The following is a 21,421-nucleotide window of genomic DNA, read 5'->3' as shown; positions in this document are numbered from 1 at the left end:
CAGAAATGTTCCCGTCTTTTTACCATGGCAGACTATGAGGCTGTGGGTTCGTGTTGGTGGATCATTTGTGCTTCCTACGCCCAAACTATAACTCTGACAGCTTTAGCAGATGAATGTTAGTGAGAAGACGAATTTTCCTACGTTTCTATGTATAAATTATTTCTGTAGAGTGGTATCTGCGGCCTCTGCGCAGTTTCCAAATGTATTTTTTGACAAATTTTTCTCTCCCTCTGCACACTAGTGATGATGTCATCCACTCTAGCCTCTCCATAGGGTAACATTGGAAGGATTTTTTGGCATGTTTTTGCAGAATAATTTGAAAACCTTTTGCTGAAACCCTTAGAAAAGTCATAGCACACTTGTCATGGCCGAGACGGTCGATTTGAAATCTTTTTAGTGTATGTGCGACCAAAACTCTGGTAGGAGTAGTCGACTGAAAAATAACACGGGAGAAACATAAGAATAAAAACTAGGATTAAGCTTGGTTGAATAGTATATCGTGTGCTCTTTCAAACACACTCAAAAAATGACTACTCTCTTTATTTAGTTCTCCTGCCCGGCCCTGATCTTCTGTTGTGCTTGATGAAACGTCAGGATCACTAAAGTTATTATAATTGATCCTGATAGGAAAATAAACAAGAGAAAAGTCTGGTGAGAATAAGGAGGATTTATCCTCTGACGAACATAATTATCTCAGACTTTTATTTCTAACTGATTTCTTGGTTTGTTTCCTGGAAACAAACAAACAGTTTCTCGGCCGGATGCTGCTGGTCTCAGTCTGACTATGAGCCGTTTCCTCTCTCCTCACTTGAGAGCGATTAATGTGAACGAACCGTTAGCTGATGTGTTTGTCGGGAAGAACAATAGAAGAATTGTCTGTAGATTAATAAACATGTTACACAAGAAGAAACAGGAAGTCAACACAACACAAAGACCTTTAATCATGTTATAAACAGCAGGAACAGTGTGAACAGTGTGATCTGCTGCAGAACAGGATCATGTTTTATTATAAAGTGCAAAAAAAAAAGAACAAAAGAACCTCTCATCGGGTTTCATTCAGTGTTTACATTTACAAACTTTAACCATCACGGTGTGAAACCCTGTGACTGTCACACAGAAACATAAATATGCAGTAAAAACGTGTCAACAGCGTTTGTACCGTTCAGAGGTTTTCAAGTACAAAGAGATAAAATGAGCCTCAGAAGGCCGACTGGCTCCGACAGGTCAAGGACTGTGTGAAGATTATTACAGTGTGAAGGAAGCTGAAGCTCGGCTCTGTTTAACTTTACAAGAGGAAAGAATCATCTCAACCTTCTTCATAAAATCTAAAAATAATGTAACAGTGTTGAATTGATGCAACTTTTTAAATACAAACTTAGAGTGAATATTATCAGTGTCTTTATTACGAAAAATGTGTTGGCCGTCTGGTAGAGAGGAAAATCTAGAAAATCTAAAAAGAGCTGATTGTGAGAATGAAACGTGTCTGAATCAGTTAGAGTGAGTCGACATTAAACAGACTTCTGAGTAAAGAGCAAAGGTCTGGGAACTTGATGACGTTTCTATACAGTCATGGTAACAATTATTAGACCACCCTTGTTTTCTCTCATTTCTTTATTCGTTTTAATGCCTGGTACAACTAAAGGTACATTTGTTTGGATAAATATAATGATAACAGAAATAGCTGATAAGAGTTTAATTTAAGAGCTGATACCAAGATATGAGAGGAAACAATGGTCTAATAATTTTTTCCATGACTGTACACCATGACTGGCACAAACCTCGGAGAAAACAAACATCCAGGGGTGAAGAAAATCGCTCATTTATATGAAAACGCCAACAAAGATTTGATAGTTTCTGTCAGTAAGGGCTGACACTGAAATCATCAAACAAATTCAAGAAACGGAAAGAAATTGAGTTGTTTATGACCAAATTATGAACCGACTATGTAGAAGGAGTTGGTGGAGACAAAAAAAATTTGCTAAAAACTAAAGTTTGCATAAAATAGTGCATCCCAAACGTTTCAGCCACTCTGTTTTGTAACCAAGAGCTCTCAAATGAACAGTTTTCAGCATCAGATTCTTTTATTTGTTTTTAAATCTTTAAATGGTCTCGCCCCACTGTACCTCTCTGAGCTCCTCCACCCCTACGCTCCTGCTCGGTGCCTCAGGTCAGCTGATCTGCTGCTCCTGGAGGCACTGAGGTCCAAACGGAGCTCAGAGGGGACAGATCTTTCTCTGTTGCAGCCCCCAAACTATGGAATGAGCTACCTTTGCACATCAGACAAGCCTCCTCACTGTCCATTTTTAAAACTCATCTTAAAACCTATTTTTATTCCTTGGCTTTTAACCACGCATGAGACTCTGCTCTTGTTTTTGTGTTTTTATGGTCTGCTTTTATTTATTGTTTTTTATATTGTTTAAAAAGCAATGAATCTATGTATTTTAGTGTTTATTCCTGTTTTATTTATTTTATTGTCTCTTGTTCTGTTTGTTTATGTACAGCACTTTGTTGCGGCTGTGGTTGTTTTAAAGTGCTTTACAAATAAAGTTGAGATGAGTTGAGAATCAGTGACTAAATGAACGGAAATCGAAATTGGGACGTGACCGAGCTGCAAGGACGAAGAAGCCCTTCGGACAAAGTGGTGAAAGAGGAGAATTATAATTTCCCTGTCCCTCACATGATTCCATGGTGCCCAAAGAGACTTTTTCCCCAAAGAGAAGACTTCTGTATTGTCACAACCCCCAAAAAACGACTTGCTTCTCTGGCAGAATTTCATCAATTTGGTCCGATAATATTTGGAATGTCTAAAAAAGACTTAAGATTGAATCATTTTATTCAAATTCAAGTTAACCTTCATCAAACAGGAATAAAACATCCCCTCCCCCCTCTTATTTTGACCCACCTTCACCCTCTAATAACTGTCATACAGTCCCTCACGCAGACACATAATAAATATTAAAAACTACATCTTTACATGAGCACCGTCCTGACCTCACTCTGTGATGAGACGACTGGTTGTTAAAGCAAGAGAGCAGAAACAAGCACGCACACGCACACGCACACACACACACACACACACACATACACATACAGCATCTTTAAGACAAAGAGTAAACTTTTCCTCTTTGGTCTTTTTGACTCACTCTCTCTCTTCTGTACGTTCAGCTGCTGAAGTCTTCTGCTGCGGTCAGACGTCCTGTAATGATTCATGTTTCATGATTGTTTCAGGATTGTTTCAGGGTTGTTTCATGTGAGTCTGTGGAGCTGCGGCTTGACTGCGGGCGGAGGAGGAGGAGGAGGAGGAGGAGGGCTGGGTCTAACAAATTTACCCTGGAAAACAAGATGAGACATTTTTAAGAGACGTTTATGAATAAGAAGTTGCTAATTGTGATTTTATTTGGTCCAAAAACAGAATCCAGGCGAACTCATGACACAAACTGAGCCGCAGCTTTAAGAAAACACTTCCAGGATAATCACAAGAGACAAACACTAAATGTTTGGTATTCTGCTTTATGAAAGTACTGTAATTATTAGCTTAAGTAGTTATTAAAACAGTTTGATGAATGTCTGACGAGCTTCAGCAAGTTAACGTCCTGAGCTGCTGATCTGCAGAGAGCTGCAGGTGACTCACCTGAGTGTGACTCAGAGGAGGTAAAGGTTTAGCCGGAGGTCGAGGTTTCATCTGAGGAAGAAGAAGAAAGTCACTTTAACATTTGTGTTTGATTTATTACCTCAAACTTCTATATTCACAGTTAAAGCACAAGTTGGGTGATATTCTGCATCTTTTAGTCCACAAATCCACAAATCAAAATGTAAAAACCAGCTGCAAATGAAGCTCCATTCTTGTTAAAAAAAAAAATATTTAATTTCTCTCTCATTATATATACCGTTACTGTGATATAAAATGTAATTTACTGTAACCCCATCCCTTATACTTTGGCCACGCCCCCTTCATTAACAGCTGGTCGTGCCGATTTGCTGGAGGTGTCACAGCCAGAAAAACACAACTATATTCCAAAGCAGCCATTCCAGCTGTTTATATTTATTTTAATAATAAAATAATTTAATACATAATGATTATCTCATTGCAATGTTTTGTTAACCGAGTCTGAAAGTCTATTTTATTTGTTTTGGTTGTAGTAAAAATTAACTTCTGTTGAAAAGGATGTATTCATTATGCTCTGATAAAATTATCGTGACAGGACTACCCTTATCAGAACATGTTAAGCTGGCTTAAATACACAAGAAAATTTTAATCACAGGAAGAATTGTAATCTGTTAAAACATGTTGTGTTGTGGGCTGCCAAAACTGAAAAGATACTTATAAGAGTCTTAATTTTATACATTTACATATTTATGTAAATCAAATCGAGACAGCACTTCAACAGTAAAACAAAGAAAAAGTATTTTTTTGCTTGTTAGTTTTCTTCCTGATCACAGTGTTCTTATTGTTGGTGCATTTTTTTTTTTTTTTTTTGCGGCCGACATGCATTCACATTATCAATGTTTTTACACAAATAACTGGTCTGTGGGCTCCAGTCTGAGGGTGGAGAGAAAGGGAACACCTGCACACTTACTGCAGCTACAACAGTGATTCTACTTTAATCTTCATCAGGTCAGAAGCTTCAGTCTGACCTGATGAAGCTGCAGGTGAGCAGGCGGGACCTTATCTGTCTTCAGAACGTGTTGAACCTTGTGTGCATTTAATTATTCTCCTTTAACTTCAGCCTGAGAGCCTCAGAAAGTCATTGAGAGATGGATAACAGATTATTGGTTTTGGTTGTTTTGTTGGATTTGTTGACAACAAGAAACTATCAGCAGCTTCTTTAATAATCAGCTGCAACCAGCAGGTCTGGACACAGATGAGCTTTCTCCTTCATGTATAATTAAACTTTTTTGAGTTGAGTTGCCAGGTGTGAAAGTGATCCTCAGTTTGCATTATGTATCAGATCACATTGCAGGTTTGTTTTAAACTTACTGGCTCAGTGAGAGAGGCAGGCGAGGCTGAGGAGGGTTTCTGTGGCGGCTGGAAGAGGAAAAGAAAAGAGTTAATGACTCACACAGATCTTTGAACTTTAATGTGTTAATGTTTGACTGCCTGTGTGCTGTCTGGACCTGTGGAGCTCTGCAGGGACGAACAGACAGCAGAGGAGAGCAGGCCTGCGTGGCTGTCGTCTCCATAAAGGTGGGCGGACTGATCTGAGGTCTGTCTTTATCACTCGCCTCCTGGAACATCGGGTTCAGTCTGTCCGGAGCCGAGTGCACCTTCCTGTCAACACCAGAGGTTTCAGTGAGCAGAGCTGAATATGAAACAAGAGATTTAACCCTCTGGACCCCGACGAGACGTTTAAAATCGAAATAAACCTATAAGTCAGCTCTATGGAATCAGCACAATCAGAGCTACTCAAATATGTCTTTGTGCAGAATAAAACAGAATGACAGAAACCAGAAAAAATAGTTGAATTTCAAATGGAATCAAATGGAACACTTTTAAAAGCATCCACAAGTGTCACGAAAGAAAGAACACAAAATTACCGATAAATCACAAAATTACCAAAAAAAAAAAAAAATCTAATTTCAAAAAAGGGCACAAAAAGTTAAACAAGAAGACACAAAATAACAACAAAAAGATCTGAAAATATCAAAAAGACAATTAAAAATATGTAAAATGACCAAAAACAGTTTTCTCCACATATTGAACATATTCTCAGTATTGTCATGTTTCCAGCCTCTCCTCTCTGCTCTGTGTAAACAGCCTCTCCTGTCCTCTCCTCTCTGCTCTGTGTAAACAGATTTTCAGTAAATATTTGTAACGTGACCGTTGGTCTCAGCAGAATCAATCATGTCTTCACAGTGTCTCTGAGGAGCAGAATTTAATGTTTTTAACAGGATCTGGTTAGTGCAAATGCTTTATTTTAAATCAAACATGTAGAATAAAGAGATTCTGACACAAACATCAACATTTAACACAAGTTTTGGTCACTTTTTATAAAGGAAACTTTCGTAACCTATGATCCGTTCAAGGAGGTTCAAACTCTGTTGATAATGCCTGTTTTCACAGTTTCTTTCTAAGATAAACTGTATTTTGGGCGATCTTTTCGAGAAAACACATGTTTAACTTGGTATAAAGCACCTTTTGGAGGTGTAGTTGTCCATGTTGTCCTTCTTGCAGCACATCAGTCCTGCGATCACCACGGTGACAATGAGCAGCACGGAGAGAGCTGCACACACACCGGCTATGATCGCATTCTGACCTGCAGAGAGAGAAACCACTGTTACAGCAGCTCAGCATTGTTACAATCCTTTTATTAACATTGTTCTGTTTTGAGCTAGTTCAGCTTCATGTACACTGTAAAAAAAAATCTAAAAGTCTGACAGCAAAAATTGCCAACAACCCAAAGTTATTCTCCAGGTAATTCTATAAAAATCCAGATAATATACACTAAATATCTGTGTTTTAATAATATAACCAGACTAAAGCTTCTCTGGTACTCAGAACAACAGTCAGTGAACACTCATTACTGTCATGTCGTCATATATATTTCACAATATTTTAATGCATTGAAATGCATCAAGCAGCTTCGTGAACATTCAGGTTTAACAAGTCCTTCAGTTGGTTCTCATGAGAAAAAGTTATTTCACAGTCTGAGCCTGCAGACTTTCTCTGCTCTCTGCTTCATTTGTGTTTTCAGCTGCTCCATGTGAACATTTGACTGGTTGCACAATCACTTTTCATTTATTTGTCTCTTCTGTTGCAGCTGGCTCCGTGAGCAACAGAAAACTGTGTGAAAGGAAACTAATATTCTGTTGTTTTAACTGCTTCTAACTGAGGTCAGCCTCAAGATATCTCAGGAACAATGCTGAGAGAGAAAGAAAGAAAGAAAGAAAGGAGATCACTCATCATGAATCATTGACTATAGCAATGATTCATGAGCTGCTTGTGTCTGAGCTGCTCACTGAGAGTTTAAACCACTGTAAAGGTCAGTTATAGAGGTCAGTTATGGAGGTATAGAGTCGTACCTTCGGGCAGGTCTGCGTACTGGATGTCGCAGTAGGGAGGAGCCCAGCCGGCGTCACAGTGACACTCATTCTTGTGATTACACACCTGAAGATAAAACATCAGAAACACAGGAGAGTAAGACTCTTGGACTTTGCTCCAGAAAAGAGTGATCCCAGACCCTGAGATAACTCTCTCACCCCGTTGTTGTTGCATTTTTTCGAACATTCCTCCTTTTTCCCGTAAACGCTCGTCTCCACACATCTGTTCCCGAGGCACACCTGCACACAGATGTTTGGATCTGAGCAACATTAGCAAACAAAACTTCATGTTAAGTATCTTCGCCACTGCGGGTTTTACCTTGTCGGGTCCACATCTGGTTCCCTGCGGCACCATGTCGATGTTCCTGGTTTTGTCGTCGTCCACGGCCAGTTTACACTCCAGCTTTTGCAGGTTGTAGGCCGCTCGTTTGCCTGTGATGGACTCGCCCCCGCCGCCACAGAATATAGATCCACACTTCAGATTCCTACAGAACAAATAAAGAAGGAGAAGCATAAAAACGCAGTTCTGTGTCTGTTGGGTCTCAGCAGGACTTTTAACTGTAACTGTGACTGTTGAGACGTACGCTGCGGTGCAGGAGAGGAAGCCGTATTTGTTCCTCCCACAGTTCGCTCCTTCTTCTCCTCGTTTGTTCAGATTGAAGCACACGTCTGCTCCGACTCTGGCCCCTGACCAAGAACATGTGAATGGTTAGATTATGGAATTATCGTTCATGTCAGGAGAAGATGAAAAGCTCGAGCTGGTAAAAGTAAAAATACTTGTGGTTTAAAATACGTTGTCAACATTTCTGATTTAATTATCAGTGATAGAATATAAATAACTTTATGTGGGTTTGAACAGCTGATGTTGTAAACAAAACAACTCCTCTGATTGGTCAGTGGAGTTTATATGGAAGATCATCTGTGATCTATAAATAATCTGAGCCACGAGCAGAACATTTGGAAAGATAAAAATACAGAGATACAAAGTTAAAAATGCAATACCAAGTCATAACTTTGAGATTCATTTTTTTGTGTTTTTTTCTCTGGAAAAGCACTAAAGGTCTGGTTGTGTGAGAGGACTCTAACTTGTTGTATTAAGAGCTTATTTTGACTGAACCAAAGAAGGTTTTGTTGAGTTTTATTTAGTTTCTGTTGAGTTTAAATGCAGTTTCTTGTACAATAAGTAAATTATACTTATCTTAGTTTAGTAAAAGAGAGAAACTAATAATCAGAATGTGTACAGTTGCATTTTCTTGTTCAATAACCAAGAAAACTTGTAAGAATATTTTTATCATTTACATTTTGTACGTTTATATTGTTTAGTAAGTCAGAGAGCTGAATCTCAGCTGAGACTAATAACAATCACCGGCTGTTGTTTTTTTGTACAAAATTTAATTAAACGTTCACGTCATGATTATTTTGGCCAAAATACCTAACAATGTTATCACCATAATTATCAAAATTTGCTTTAAAACTCTTAGAATGGCACTAAAACATACTGGAATCATTTTGTGAAGAAACAAATATTTAATTTAACAGATTTTTTTTAGTTAAAATGACTTTGGAGTGACTTAAAATATTGTGGTCATTCAAAATAAATCCATATAGGAGCAAGTCGGCTTTTTCAAGTCACACTATTCACAATTATAGAGTGTTATTATCGTGCCATCACTAGTGGAGGTCGACTGAGGTGAAGCACACAGCTGATCTCAGTTCAGCTTCTGATCTCTCTGGTCTCTTTTTTGGAGCTGCAGTTGTTGCATGATGTTCAGTTCATTCATCAGTTAAAAAGGCTTCTATTTTCTGTGAGAGAGCCTTTCATTAAACTTGTGTGTAGTCCTTTATATAACACAAATGCACATTATTAAACCAGTCTTTGTTGGAGAGATATTTGCAGCCTGTGACAGTAATATATAATGACAGTAGTGGAACCTAAAGCTCCCTGAGGCTCAGCGTGTCCCCTCAGATGAAACAGTGGATGTTTTATCTCTGTGTTTGGTGACTAACTGGGTGGAGGCAGCGGTCTACCTGCTCCAAACAGCCTCCAGCAGTGCTGCTGGTGTGTGGGACACTGTCCGTTGTAGCAGTACCCCTCGGCCCGGTCGTAGCACGGCTTCCCGTTCATCTCGAAGCTGTCGTCGGGACAATCCTCCGACACTCCGCTGCAGAACTCCGGCAGGTCGCAGTCGCTCGCCGACTTCCTGCACACGCTTCCTGCTGCCTTCAGCTGCATTTTTCAGGAGCACATTTCAGGTGGTTTATTGAGACAGAAACAGAGTGAGGTGAAGCAGAAGTTGGTGAATAATTATCTTGTGTATTTATGTGTGACTGAGAGGAAGGATGTGGTCAGTTACACAGCAGGACAGCAGCGGGATATCACCCTCTGTTTCCTGTTTTCATTGAACCGCTGCTGTTTCTATATAACCTTCTCCCGTCGCTGTTTTAATGCTGTTATTAGCCAGCAGCAGGATGTGTCTGTCTGCTGACAGGAGCTGATCTAAAGGCTTATTTAAGCTCACTTCACACTAAACAACTTGTTCTGTGATCAGGACTCTTGTAGTCAGAGGGTCAAACACCAGATCTCTCATATCTCCAGGTGTTTGCAGGTAATATTTACAGTGAGAGGGTCAACCTGTGGTTCAAACTTACAACCCTGATACCAGATAAGTTGTGATGCTGAGTGCAGAATGCCTCAAATTCAGACTGTATATTTACAGAAAACAAACATTTTTCAGTTTGAACATTAAATACAGTCATGGAAAAAATGATTAGACCGCCCTTTTTCTTCAATTTCTTGTTCATTGTAATGCCTGGTACAACTAAAGGTACATTTGTTTGGAAAAATATAATGACAACAACAAAAATAGCTGATAAGAGTTTAATTTAAGAGCTGATATCTAGACATTTCCCATGATAATAACCAAAATCATTATCAAGAAAACCATGGAGCCGAGCTTCAGCCCTGGGGATGGGCTCGGAGTTTGGAATGACTAAAAAGATTGTGGTCATTCAAAATAAATCAATATAGAACTGAAGGTTCTATTCACAATTATCCTACAGTGTTATTATTGTGCCATGACTAGTTGAGCTGATAGTGGAAAATTTCAAAATATCGACCAACCCTGTGGAGGTCGACTGAGGTGAACCACAAATATAATGATAACAACAAAAGTAGCACATGAGAGTTTTAATTTAAGAGCTGATATCTAGACTTTTTAATAGTTAATAGTTTAATAGTTTTTTCCATGACTGTATTTTGTGTTTCTACAGTTTTTAATTGATCATATGTCAAAAAGGATTAACAGATTATCACATTCTGTTTTATTATTGTTTGAGACAACGGGCCAACTCTTAGGAAATATGAATTTTCAGGTTTGACAAAGCAGCTTTTCTAATAAATGATTAATTAGGCCTTCTACAGAAACCTTATACAGGTCCATCTTCCACCTTTATTCTCTCTTTTATCTCTCAAACACACAAACACACCACAGCTCTCAGTACAGCTCCTCTCCATCCTTTCCTTAAGCTCTCATTGGTTGTAGCTCACCAACAGATCAGGTATTTAGCATGCTATATTTTTTTTTAGATAACTTTCGAAACCCAGATTAGAAGCTGCAGTTACATCAGATAAAGTACCTGGCAGTGTTCGCAGCACTGTCCGTCAGCACACTGGGATCCTTCAGTCAGCCGGCAGGTCGAAGCGTCACAACACAAGTTCTTACATTCCTAGAGAGAAAGAAAGAAAATCACTTCATCACTGTGTATCCAGTTACTCCTTAAACAGGAATTGCAGTGATGAAAGAGGAGATTTAAATCTCCCACACAGCACACACACACTCTGCCAGGAATGTTTGCTCTAATGGGATGTGAGCACACAGGAAAACTATTTTAATTTTGAGGCCAAACTGCAGCTTGTTGTGAATCACCGCGACCTTCCCTTTTATTAGCTGCAGCATCACGCACAGGAAACCACACCAGGCACAGAAACACAACCAGACGCTCTTGACTGAGGGGTAAATTTAACATTTCCAGGTCCTTTACCTCCACCGTGCCACAGTCACACTCCTCCCCGGGGTCCAGCAGGGCGTTCCCGCAGAGAGGGCCGGCTGCGAGGGTCTTGATGGAAGCGGGCTTGGTCAGGCAGCTGGGCTGAGCTCGCTCCATGAACTCAGCGAGCTGCTCCACGCTGCAGCTGCTGAAGAACTCTGGGAACGCCTCGTTTCCAGTCCTGAAGAGGAGAAACAGACTGATCATGTTGGGATTCTCATTGAAGAGCTAAAACTATAAACGCTTTATGACTGAGAGCATGTGGACACCAGAACATTACACACATATGTGATCTGAATATTGTTATTCAACAATCGTGAGAATTAAATCATCTTTGCACCAGATGTTTGGAACTTTCTGCAGGGATTTATTAGTGATGTTGGACTCTGTGATCCAGCTCATCCCAGAGGTCTCGGTCTGGGAACGGGCCAGTCAAATTAATGTACACCACACTAGAAAACGATTTCTCTATGGAGCTGGATCTGTACACTGAGACAATGTCATGTTGAAACAGGAAAGGAACAAACTCAGAAGAACTCTATTGTCTAAAAGATAATTGTTTGCTGTAGAATCAAAATCTCACGGGGTTGTGCACAAACTTTCAGAAAAACAACACAAAATATATATATAAATATCTTTGTATCTTGCAAAAAATTAAGCAGATAAACTAAAGGAACTTTTTTAAAGCTTGAAGAACCTCAAATTGTTTCTGGTTTGTTTTGTGTTTGCACCACAAGAAATAGGAACCGCTGTGGCTCTAAGAGCGCTTTGAGGAACTCTTTAGTTGCAGAGTCAGTACTCTTTGAACACAAGAGAAACCATGAGTGATATGAGTTCATGTTGATTGCTCAAACACAGTCAATGTATCACAATACAAACTACAGCTCATAACTAACTGTCACAATAACACAATATATTTTCCCAGAAACTATCACGATAAACAATAGTATCGTATCAATGTCGTTTTAGTTTTATAACCATATTAGAACATAATAATAAGAACATCCTTTTCCACAACAATTCATTTTTAAATATTTTTTTAAATAAATGTGGAAAAGAAATATTAAAATATCCTAGATAAATAAAAACAAATAAATAAACTCCAACCAAAACAAATAAAATACTTTCAGCTCTGTTAACAAAACATCGACTGAGATAAACATTATGTATTATATTATTTTATTATTAAAATAACATATAAACAGTTGGAGTGGCTGCCTGGGAAATATCTTTTTTTTTTGGTAAATTGTACTGCCTGTCAAACATTTACAGCTTTACTTTAAGTAAAGTCCAGAGTCCAGAAAAAGACTATCGTGTCCCTCTTTATATATTGAACGATAAGTTAATATAGTAATTATTGTAAGTCGCTTTGGACAAAAGCATCAGCTAAATGACATGTAATGTAATGTAATGTAATTATTGTGACAGGCATACTCATAACCAAAACAAACTTGATAAAGTCCAGGCTTCACTGAACATAATCTGATGGGAAAAGATTGATTTTGACTCAGCAAAGCGGAAAAACACACTTCAGATGAAGTAGTTTATCGCTGTGAATACAAACAAGAAACAGAGCTCCCAGTGGGCCGTTCCTCTCAGGGAGTCCCAACAAGTGTTTTGTGCAGAAACACGGCAGATTGATGATTATAAGCTGCAGGACGACAGACAGAGACAGAGGTTTGTTTGTTTCTCACCTGAGCTTCTCTGCCATCACACAGTTCCCGCTGCTGAAGGACGGACCGCACATGCAGCCTGCAGCGTCGTGGGACAGACCGAAGTTATGTCCCATCTCGTGAGCGATGGTGGAGGCGAGGCCTACCGGGTTGTCATGGTGATCCTGGAGGAGAGAAGTGAACTGATGAGATACCAAACACACTGTTCGAGGGTTAATGTGGGTCAGAGGTCATTATTCACACCTGGTTGACTCCTCCTGAGTTCTCAGTACACATGGCAAACTTATTGGCCAGTCCCACTGTGTCTCCGTCAAAGTCTTTGCCACTGTTGAGGAAAAAAAGTCTGGTCAACTGGTCAAACATGACGGTGTTTAACGTGCAGAGATGTGTGATCCTCACGTGACAAACTGAGCGTTGTCGTGCTGCTTCCTCTGCAGCAGGTCGCTCTGCCGCCACAGCAGGAAATGATCCAGAGTCGTCTCCGAGTTATAGTCCACATCGATGAAGTCTCTGTAGGTCCAGATCTCCAGACCGACCAGCATGATACGGATGTTCAGAGGACGGTACAGCTGCAGGAGGAGCAGGAGGAGGAGGAGGAGGAGGAAGAGATGGTGGAGGAGGAGGAGGAGGAGGAGGAGGTGTTACTCTCTGAGAGTTGTCATGGTTACGTGATGCCAGCTATCAGAACCAAAACTCACCTTGTCAACGTGATTTATAACTTCCAGAACTCTGGATCTGGTCTCACTTCCATATCGTTTATACTGTCAGAAAATAAGACACAAACAGGATCACAATCAGTTTCTGTTGCTCCAGTAAAGAGTCCAGCTCCTCCTGAGACCAGGAGGTGTTCCCAAACCACATCACATAGAAGATCTCTCCCGCAGTTCTGGGTCCACCCCGGGTTCTCCCATCTGCTATTAGAGGTGACTCGATGGAGGTGGTTGAGGAGGAGGAGGAGGAGGAGGAGGAGGAGGAAAGAGAGAGAGAAAGGAGCAGGAGGAGGACGAGGACGAGGAGAGAGAGAGAGAGAGAGAGGGAGAGAGAGAGAGAGAGAGAGAGAGAGAGAGAGAGAGAGAGGGGAGCAGGAGGAGCAGGGGAAGGAGAAGGAAGAGCAGTTGGAGGAGGAGGAGGAGGAGGACAAGGAGGATGAGGAGGAGGAGGGGACAAGGACAAGGACGAGGAGGAGGAGGAGAGAGAGAGGGAGGAGGAGGCGAAGAACGAGGAGGACGAGGACAAGGAAAGAGAGAGAGAGGAGCAGGAAGAGCAGGAGGAGGAAGAGGAGGACGAGGAGGAAGAGCAGGAGGAGGAGGAGGAGGAGGACGAGGAGGACGAGGAGGACGAGGAGAGAGAGGAGCAGGAGGAAGAGCAGGAGGAGCAGGAGGAGGAGGAGGAGATGTTGCTGCATAGAAATTAGTTTCCGACTCTATCTGGTTAAAAGTTTTTCATGTTTTGAGGTCGAGAGAAGCAGAAAACTGACAGCGCTGTCAGGAACAGGAAAACTACTGATGGAAGACCAAGAAATGACTTTGGGGATCCAATTAGAGTCACTTTTACACGTTTCTGGTTAAATTAATTAAAATAAGATAATTACCTCTGTATTGTCGACCACCACAAACAGCTCGACGAATCTCTGTGGACCTGTGATCGGTTTGGTTTTCTGCAGAAAGAAAAGAAACAGAAATACATCCTGCATATTAATATTCTGATTTAAATGGTTCATCCACAGCTGAAGGGCAACATGGATAAAATATGCATGTAATTTATAATATTTACTGTTTATCTTCTGGAAAATCAATCTGATTTGGCAAAACAAGCAAATTAAAAACACAATAATTCAAAGTTATATCATCACATCTGATCCAGTATGACTATTAAACAGAGCTGAACATTGATTTTCAACAGATAAACACATGAAAGCAGGGCGAAAAAGTTCAAAATGTTGCTTACTAGAACAACAAGACAACATTAATTTGTTGTTTTTCCACTAAAATGTAGCTTTTTTTTCATCATGAAAACCCCACTCTCCCAAAAATGCCATTGGAGTCTTCGTCTTTTTTCACGTGACCTGAGACACTGACTGATCTCAACTATCATCTAATGTTGGAGTGGGTTTGAGACAAGGTTATTATAGTTAATGAAAACTAATGAAATAACGAAAACTAGAATTGAAAAAACATTTTCGTTAACTGAAATAAAAATAAAAAACAAGAGTTTTAAGAATAAACAAATAAAATAACTGAAACGGTATTTTGTGGTAACAAAACTAACAAAAATTATAGTGAAAATGTCCTTCGTTTTTGTCTTTCTCAACTTTTTTCTTACATAAACCTTTTTGGTTGATATGGAATCTATTTAATCTATCTGGTTTTATGACTTAATAAACTTATTGGGGCTGAGAAGGACCAGACAAAGGAAATAAAGGCAACTTCTATTGTGACCTTATTGAATCTGGCACCCAACAAATACCCCATTACAAAAAAACTAAAACTAACACTAAAACTAATGAAAACTAAGCATTGTCCCAAAAATAAAAACTAATTAAAACTAGCAAACACACTCTAAAAACTAATTAAAACTAACTGAATTTGAAAACAAAAATTGACAACGAAATTAAAACTAAAACTAATGAAAAATCCAAAACTATGATAACCTTGGTTTGAGAGAGAACTTCTGTATGCATCGTTAGACTAAAGCAGATTTAGGGAGGGCCCTGGACCTTTCAGGGGTCCTGGGTCACCAAACTGCAGCACTCAGGTCCAGAAAACGAAGGCATGTCCAGACTGTCCCATATAGAACTGTGAGGCTGCAGGTTTTTGTTCCAACCAATCAGAAACTCACCTGATTCATCCAATCAGCTGTTTGAAGTCTAATATCAGCTGATTAGGTGAGTGCAGCCAGGTGTGAGTGAAACCTGCAGCCTCACGGGTCTTTATGCAGAGTTTAGACAGATAGTTCTGATCCTATCAGGGTCAGATCAGGTGAAGGACTCTGCAGGCTGTTAGGGCGTCGGCTCAGCACCACGTAATGTTTGTAAAGTTCCGCTGACACAAAGTAAACGCTTGTGAAATGTGTTGCTTCATCATATTTAGTAACATGATTTTCACATTGTTTTTGAACGCCTGTGTGTGTGTGTGTATGTGTGTGTGTGTATGTGTGTGTGTGTGTGTGTGTGTGTGTGCTTTTATCAGATTAATGCACTGTACCTGCACTAATGCTATTTTTTTTGTTATTCTCATTTCTAATGTGATATAAAGTAATTTCTCATACATAAATTGTAGAAAAAACTGTTTTGCAGCTTTTCTCAAATTAAACTGAACATCTTTAGGTTTGTGGGCAAAAAAATGACATTTAAATCCTCTCCTCAGACTTCCAGAAAGTAGTTAAAGGGGAATCTTAATGCTTCTGAACTTCATCGTTTCCTGGATAAATGAGATGAAACAGGAGTTGTGTTTCGTACCCATGATCTGGACCTGAAGAGGCCGGAGAGCCGGGGGCCCTGGTCCTGGTCCAGGTCCTGGTCGTATGGCGTGCTGCTGTTGGAGGATCCACAGCCAGCGCTGCTGCTGGTCTTCAGGTGCTCCCGTCTGTAGACGGCGTGGTCCTGGTCCTCAGACCGTCCCAGAGGCTCGATCAGGTAAACCTGCTGCCGGACTCTCACAAAACCACTACACAGAAACAACAAGAACATTTTCATTATCGATTAATCTTTCAGTTAGTTTCTTGATTGATTGCCTGGTCTATAAAATGTCAAAATAGTATAAAAAAAACAAGTCTATTCCAAGGAAATGTCTCGTTTTCAGTCCAAAACCAGTTTAATATGATATAAAAGAGAGAAAATAGGAAACCTTTATTAGCTGAGAGGTCAAAGAGTTTTTTTTTTATGCCATTTTTGTATGAAAAATTACTTTCATGATTACTTGATTATCAAAATAGTTATTTATTTTCGTTGCAGCTATATTTCTGAAGTAAAGTTGATCGATCTGTTCTGTATTAATGTCCTGGTATAAAAAAAATCGTTCTACAAGTCAACTTTATTCATATACAACTTTTCAATTAAACTTTATTTAAGTAAGACAAAGAAAGGCATCAGAACGACATTTAAAACACAATAAAAAGGAAAATAAAACTAGAAACACTTTGGTGCAGGTACAGTGCATTAATCAGTAATTTCTAAAGATATTCAGTTTTATATAAGAAAAATCTGAATATCTTCATATCTGAGAAGCTGAAAACTTCTTTTTCCGCCATTTCTTTTAATGAAAAATGACTTTAAAATACAATAAAAAGGGGTATAAAGCTAAGAATAAAACTAGAAATAATCTTAACGCAGGTACAGTAAACTAATCTGTCATTATTTCTGCCCACAAACCTAAAGATATTCAGTTTAATATGAGAAAAAGCAAAATATCTTCATATCTGAGAAACTATAAATAGTTTTGGTGCAATTACAGGATAAGGGAGGATCAAAAGCTGCACAGGGTTCAAAAACAACTTGAACTTCAACATTACGTTATTAAATATGATGAAGCAACACATTTCACAAGTGTTTAAGAAACTTTCTCTGGAATTTATGTCAGCGGAACTTTACAAACGGAAGTTTGTGCAGATGTTTGTGCAGATTTTTGTGCAGATTTTTGTGCAGATATTGTGCAGATGTTACCTGATGCCTGCGCAGACGCTCACGCTGACTGCAGACTCTCTCAGGTCTCTGATGTGACCCTGATAGTAGCAGAGCTCCTGCACAAACATTCATCAGATTAATGTTCAGCTCCTCAGTTACTCACAGACGACTCTTTGTTTTATCATCATGAACTCGTGAATCATTTCTGAGGAATGTCAGATCTTTATCATCAACTCCACACAGGACAAGTTTCATATTACATAACTTTAATGTAAATACATGTTTGTAACATTAATTTCTGATTGACATCCATGTATTTCTTATAATAATATGATGCATATAAAAATATAATATTAAATAATTTCCTTGTAGGTAAATATAAATACAATCTGAGATTATCTCACCAGCAAGTTATTCAAAAGATTTACCCTGATGATCGGTTAAAATAGATAATAATAATAATAATAATAATAATAATAATAATAATAATAATTAATCCACAGAACAAGACTGAATTTTAGGTTTTATAATGATAATTTCGACAGGATGGGATCGTTTTTATTGTATACTTGCATGCATTTATATTAAATATGAATCTTTATTTTTATAAATTTTTAAAAAATACATTTTTATTTCCTTCTAAAAGTTAGAATCTATAGAAAACTGCCAAATTTGCATCTCTTTAAACTCCTCTATTAAAAGTGTATTTTTTCCACACCAACTCCTGCATAATAATTCACCATAATAAAATGCTAAATTAAAATCTTACCTGATTTGGTGACGTTGTCACTCTCTTCCCGTAGTCTGAATAATGTGTTTCCGTGTAATCTTCTCCAATAAGATTCCTTTAAAATATAACAGAACGTTTCTTATTTATATATTTAAATATTATAATACATATGTGTATTTTCTATGAAAGAAAACTTTGTTTACCTGTTTTTTTCCAGTTGAATTGTGTAGTTCGTCCCTTCAATGGTTAACTCGTACTGAAGCATATCAGGATAAAGCTGCAGAACATCCAGTCACATGACAAATATTAATAACTGGAACAATTAGAGAAAGTTACAGTAACAGAGGAAGTACTCACATCATTTTACTTACAAAAAATATATATGAAAAACACTTAAAATGCACCAGAAGTACTCATATGCAGAATGTTCCTCTTATAAGAAAGTTATATTATTTTATATTGACTTATTGAATTAATGTTCCTAATGCACTGATGTGAAAGTAATATTTTCATGTTATAGCAGGTGAAGAGGAAATTAATTTTTATATAATGTTAAGATAAAATCCGACTTTATTTATCTGCAGTGGGAAACTTTTGTCGTCACAGTAGCTCAAGAAACAGACACAGATATATAAAACAGAATAAAGAATATTAAAAAAAACTCTTAAACATGCATTCTATACACATTATATACCTACACTTCTGCTATTTGGCATTTATTATTATTATTCGTATTATTATATGCAATATATAATATGTTACTTCACCGCACTGGTGACAAGTATTTTTACTGTATTTTTGTGATACTTTACGATAATTCTTCATCTCATTTCAGAGGGAAATATTGTACCATATCCTTGTACTGTAAATATCTTTATTTACATTTTGCTGTGAACCCCTCTGTTCCTGCACTAAGGTAACATCTTTAATCCGCTACTGATCATTTCTAACAGGTGATCTAATGTCCTGTATGTAACGTCCTGTCAGGTGAGTGATGCAGGTGTGTGTGTGATGCAGGTGTGTGAGGTCACCTGGTGGTCCTGCAGGCTCCTCCTGTGTCTCTCTTGCAGTCTGTGAGGTCGGACCACCTCGTATCGCTCCACATGAGACAACAGCCCCGAGCTCTGCACCACACAAACTGTAAACAACAAACAACTCTGTTATTTAACTATACATATAATCAGGCAAAGAATAAGAAAATACATCTGAATATATATATATACAGTACAGGCCAAAAGTTTGGACACACACCTACTCATTCAATGCGTTTTTCTTTATTTTTATCACTATTTACATTGTAGATTCTCACTGAAGGCATCAAAACTATGAATGAACACATGGAATTATGTACTTAACAAATAAAGTGTGAAATAACTGAAAACATGTCTTGTATTTTAGATTCCTCAAAGTAACCACCCTTTGCTTACTAGAATATAAGACATGTTTTCAGTGATTTCACACTTTTTTGTTAAGTACATAATTCCACATGTGTTCATTCATAGTTTTGATGAATCACAATGTCAATAGTCATGAAAATAAAGGAAAAACATTGAATGAGAAGGTGTGTCCAAACTTTTGGCCTGTACTGTATATATATAAATACAAGAATAAAGTAATGTGTTAGAGCAAATATAAAATATGAGCAAATAATTAGTTTCATAACATATTTATTTATTTATTTATTTTTGTATATATTTATTTTATAACATAGTTATTTATGCATATACATTTTTTAAAGTCTGTGTGTGTATATATATATTACATTTTTACATTTATTTTTCATTATAATGTCATATTATTTTAACAAAAATGTCCTTATGTATTGCATTTGTTTTTCCCTTTTGTTTCATTTCTAAATTAGCAGAGCTTTAAACTGCATTTTAATGTCTGACAGATTTCAACACTCTCTAATCATAGATCCTCTTTTTGAAAAAACATGGACATAACAAAAAAGTACTTTTCATAAACTATATTAAGTCTTAAGAAACGCCATTAAAAAAGCCAACAGCCTGTGAAGCCACAAGTTCACTCAAGAAAAATGTACTAAAATACAAGCAACTAACTTCTTTCTATGTGTAATTCACTTTATCTCAGAGAGAAATATTGTTTGTTTTACTTTATTTATTTTACAGTGTTAGTTTCTTTGCAAATTGAGGTTTTTACAGACACTCATAATTTACGTTTTCTAATCAAATAAACTACCCAACAGTTTATACGAGTAAAAACTATTGAGAACTATTTCATGGTTGACCCAATCGGTGAGTGATGACATTTTTAGCTATAATATACATTTGCTTCTTATTAATAAAGGCTGGGCTATGAATATTGCAAAGTTGTTTAGTCTTATTATTGAGGTTTTTTTAGTCTGATAAGAACCCAGCAAAGAAGAGCTAGAGGGAGATTGTTTAGTTATCAGTTTAGTTTATCAGTGTTTTATTATTGACACTAATATTGGTTACACTTTACTCTAAGGTGTCTACATAAGAGTGACATGAGCGTGTCATAAACTTGGCATGGGATGTGTCATGAACATTAATGACACTTTGAAGTAATGCTCATGATACTTGTCATGTCATGTTTCTGACAGGCTTGTGTGACTCTTATGTAGATTCCTTCAAAATAAAGTGTTACCGTATCTTGCTTAAGTCACAAAGGCATGTTCAAAAAATTGCCTAAGTCATTTATTTCTCTAAAGTTACATAATTTACACACAGTGTTATTACTATGCCAGTAGCCATCCTTTGTTACATCCTTTTTGAGTGAAATGGTCAATAAATGTAATATGTTACACTTTTGGTGAAGTTTTTTGTGTTTCCTGCAAAACTTGAAACAATGAGTTAGGCGATTATTTTAACAGGGTGACGACTTGTAACAGAGTATTTTCCACTGTTTTATTACTTTAACTGCAGTATCTGTATACTTCCTCCCCTGCACATTAACAGCTTCTTATCTAAACTCTCCTATCAAACTTTTTTATCATCAGTTTGTTGTCGTAAACATTGAGATATTTTTCTCCTAATAAAAGTATTTAAAGTGAGAGTGAACTCACCCCATGTCAGCCACAGACGGACCTGGCTCGCCCCCATCCTGGTGCTCTGTCTCCGGGCAGCGCCGCTATTCTCCCCGTGAATCAGCCGCATCCAGCGGCTCCTCCGTGAAGGCTCCGCCCCGGTGAGTCCTTATCTCCGCCTCACAGTTACCGGAATAAACCCGGCAAGCGAACGAAGATTACAATGGACACACGAAACACACTTCCGTTTAAAATACAAACATGTCAAAATAAAATCACTGAACTGATCAACAGCCGTTAGC

At 38.1% G+C, this 21,421-nt stretch overlaps 1 protein-coding gene across 1 annotated transcript; it reads right to left on the bottom strand.

Moving 5' to 3' along the window:
* Window positions 1–917: 917 nt before the first annotated feature.
* On the bottom strand, window positions 918–21,237 carry adam8b (ADAM metallopeptidase domain 8b). Its single transcript, XM_059325264.1, has 23 exons — window positions 21,159–21,237; window positions 19,141–19,247; window positions 18,313–18,386; window positions 18,149–18,224; window positions 17,419–17,495; window positions 16,216–16,423; window positions 14,350–14,415; window positions 13,457–13,519; window positions 13,158–13,327; window positions 13,002–13,083; window positions 12,780–12,922; window positions 11,080–11,266; window positions 10,675–10,764; window positions 9,067–9,265; window positions 7,623–7,725; window positions 7,358–7,523; window positions 7,198–7,278; window positions 7,021–7,105; window positions 6,134–6,254; window positions 5,116–5,269; window positions 4,979–5,026; window positions 3,632–3,682; window positions 918–3,330 (listed from the first exon to the last, which is right to left on the bottom strand). Exons 1-23 carry the CDS (start codon window positions 21,193–21,195, stop codon window positions 3,247–3,249), a joined length of 2,472 nt encoding a protein of 823 aa, XP_059181247.1. The 5' UTR covers window positions 21,196–21,237; the 3' UTR covers window positions 918–3,246.
* Window positions 21,238–21,421: the final 184 nt, after the last annotated feature.

Source organism: Centropristis striata, chromosome 21 (assembly GCF_030273125.1).
Source record: "Centropristis striata isolate RG_2023a ecotype Rhode Island chromosome 21, C.striata_1.0, whole genome shotgun sequence".
In the NCBI taxonomy this organism is placed as follows: domain Eukaryota; kingdom Metazoa; phylum Chordata; class Actinopteri; order Perciformes; family Serranidae; genus Centropristis; species Centropristis striata.
This window is presented reverse-complemented; position numbering and strand designations above follow the sequence as displayed.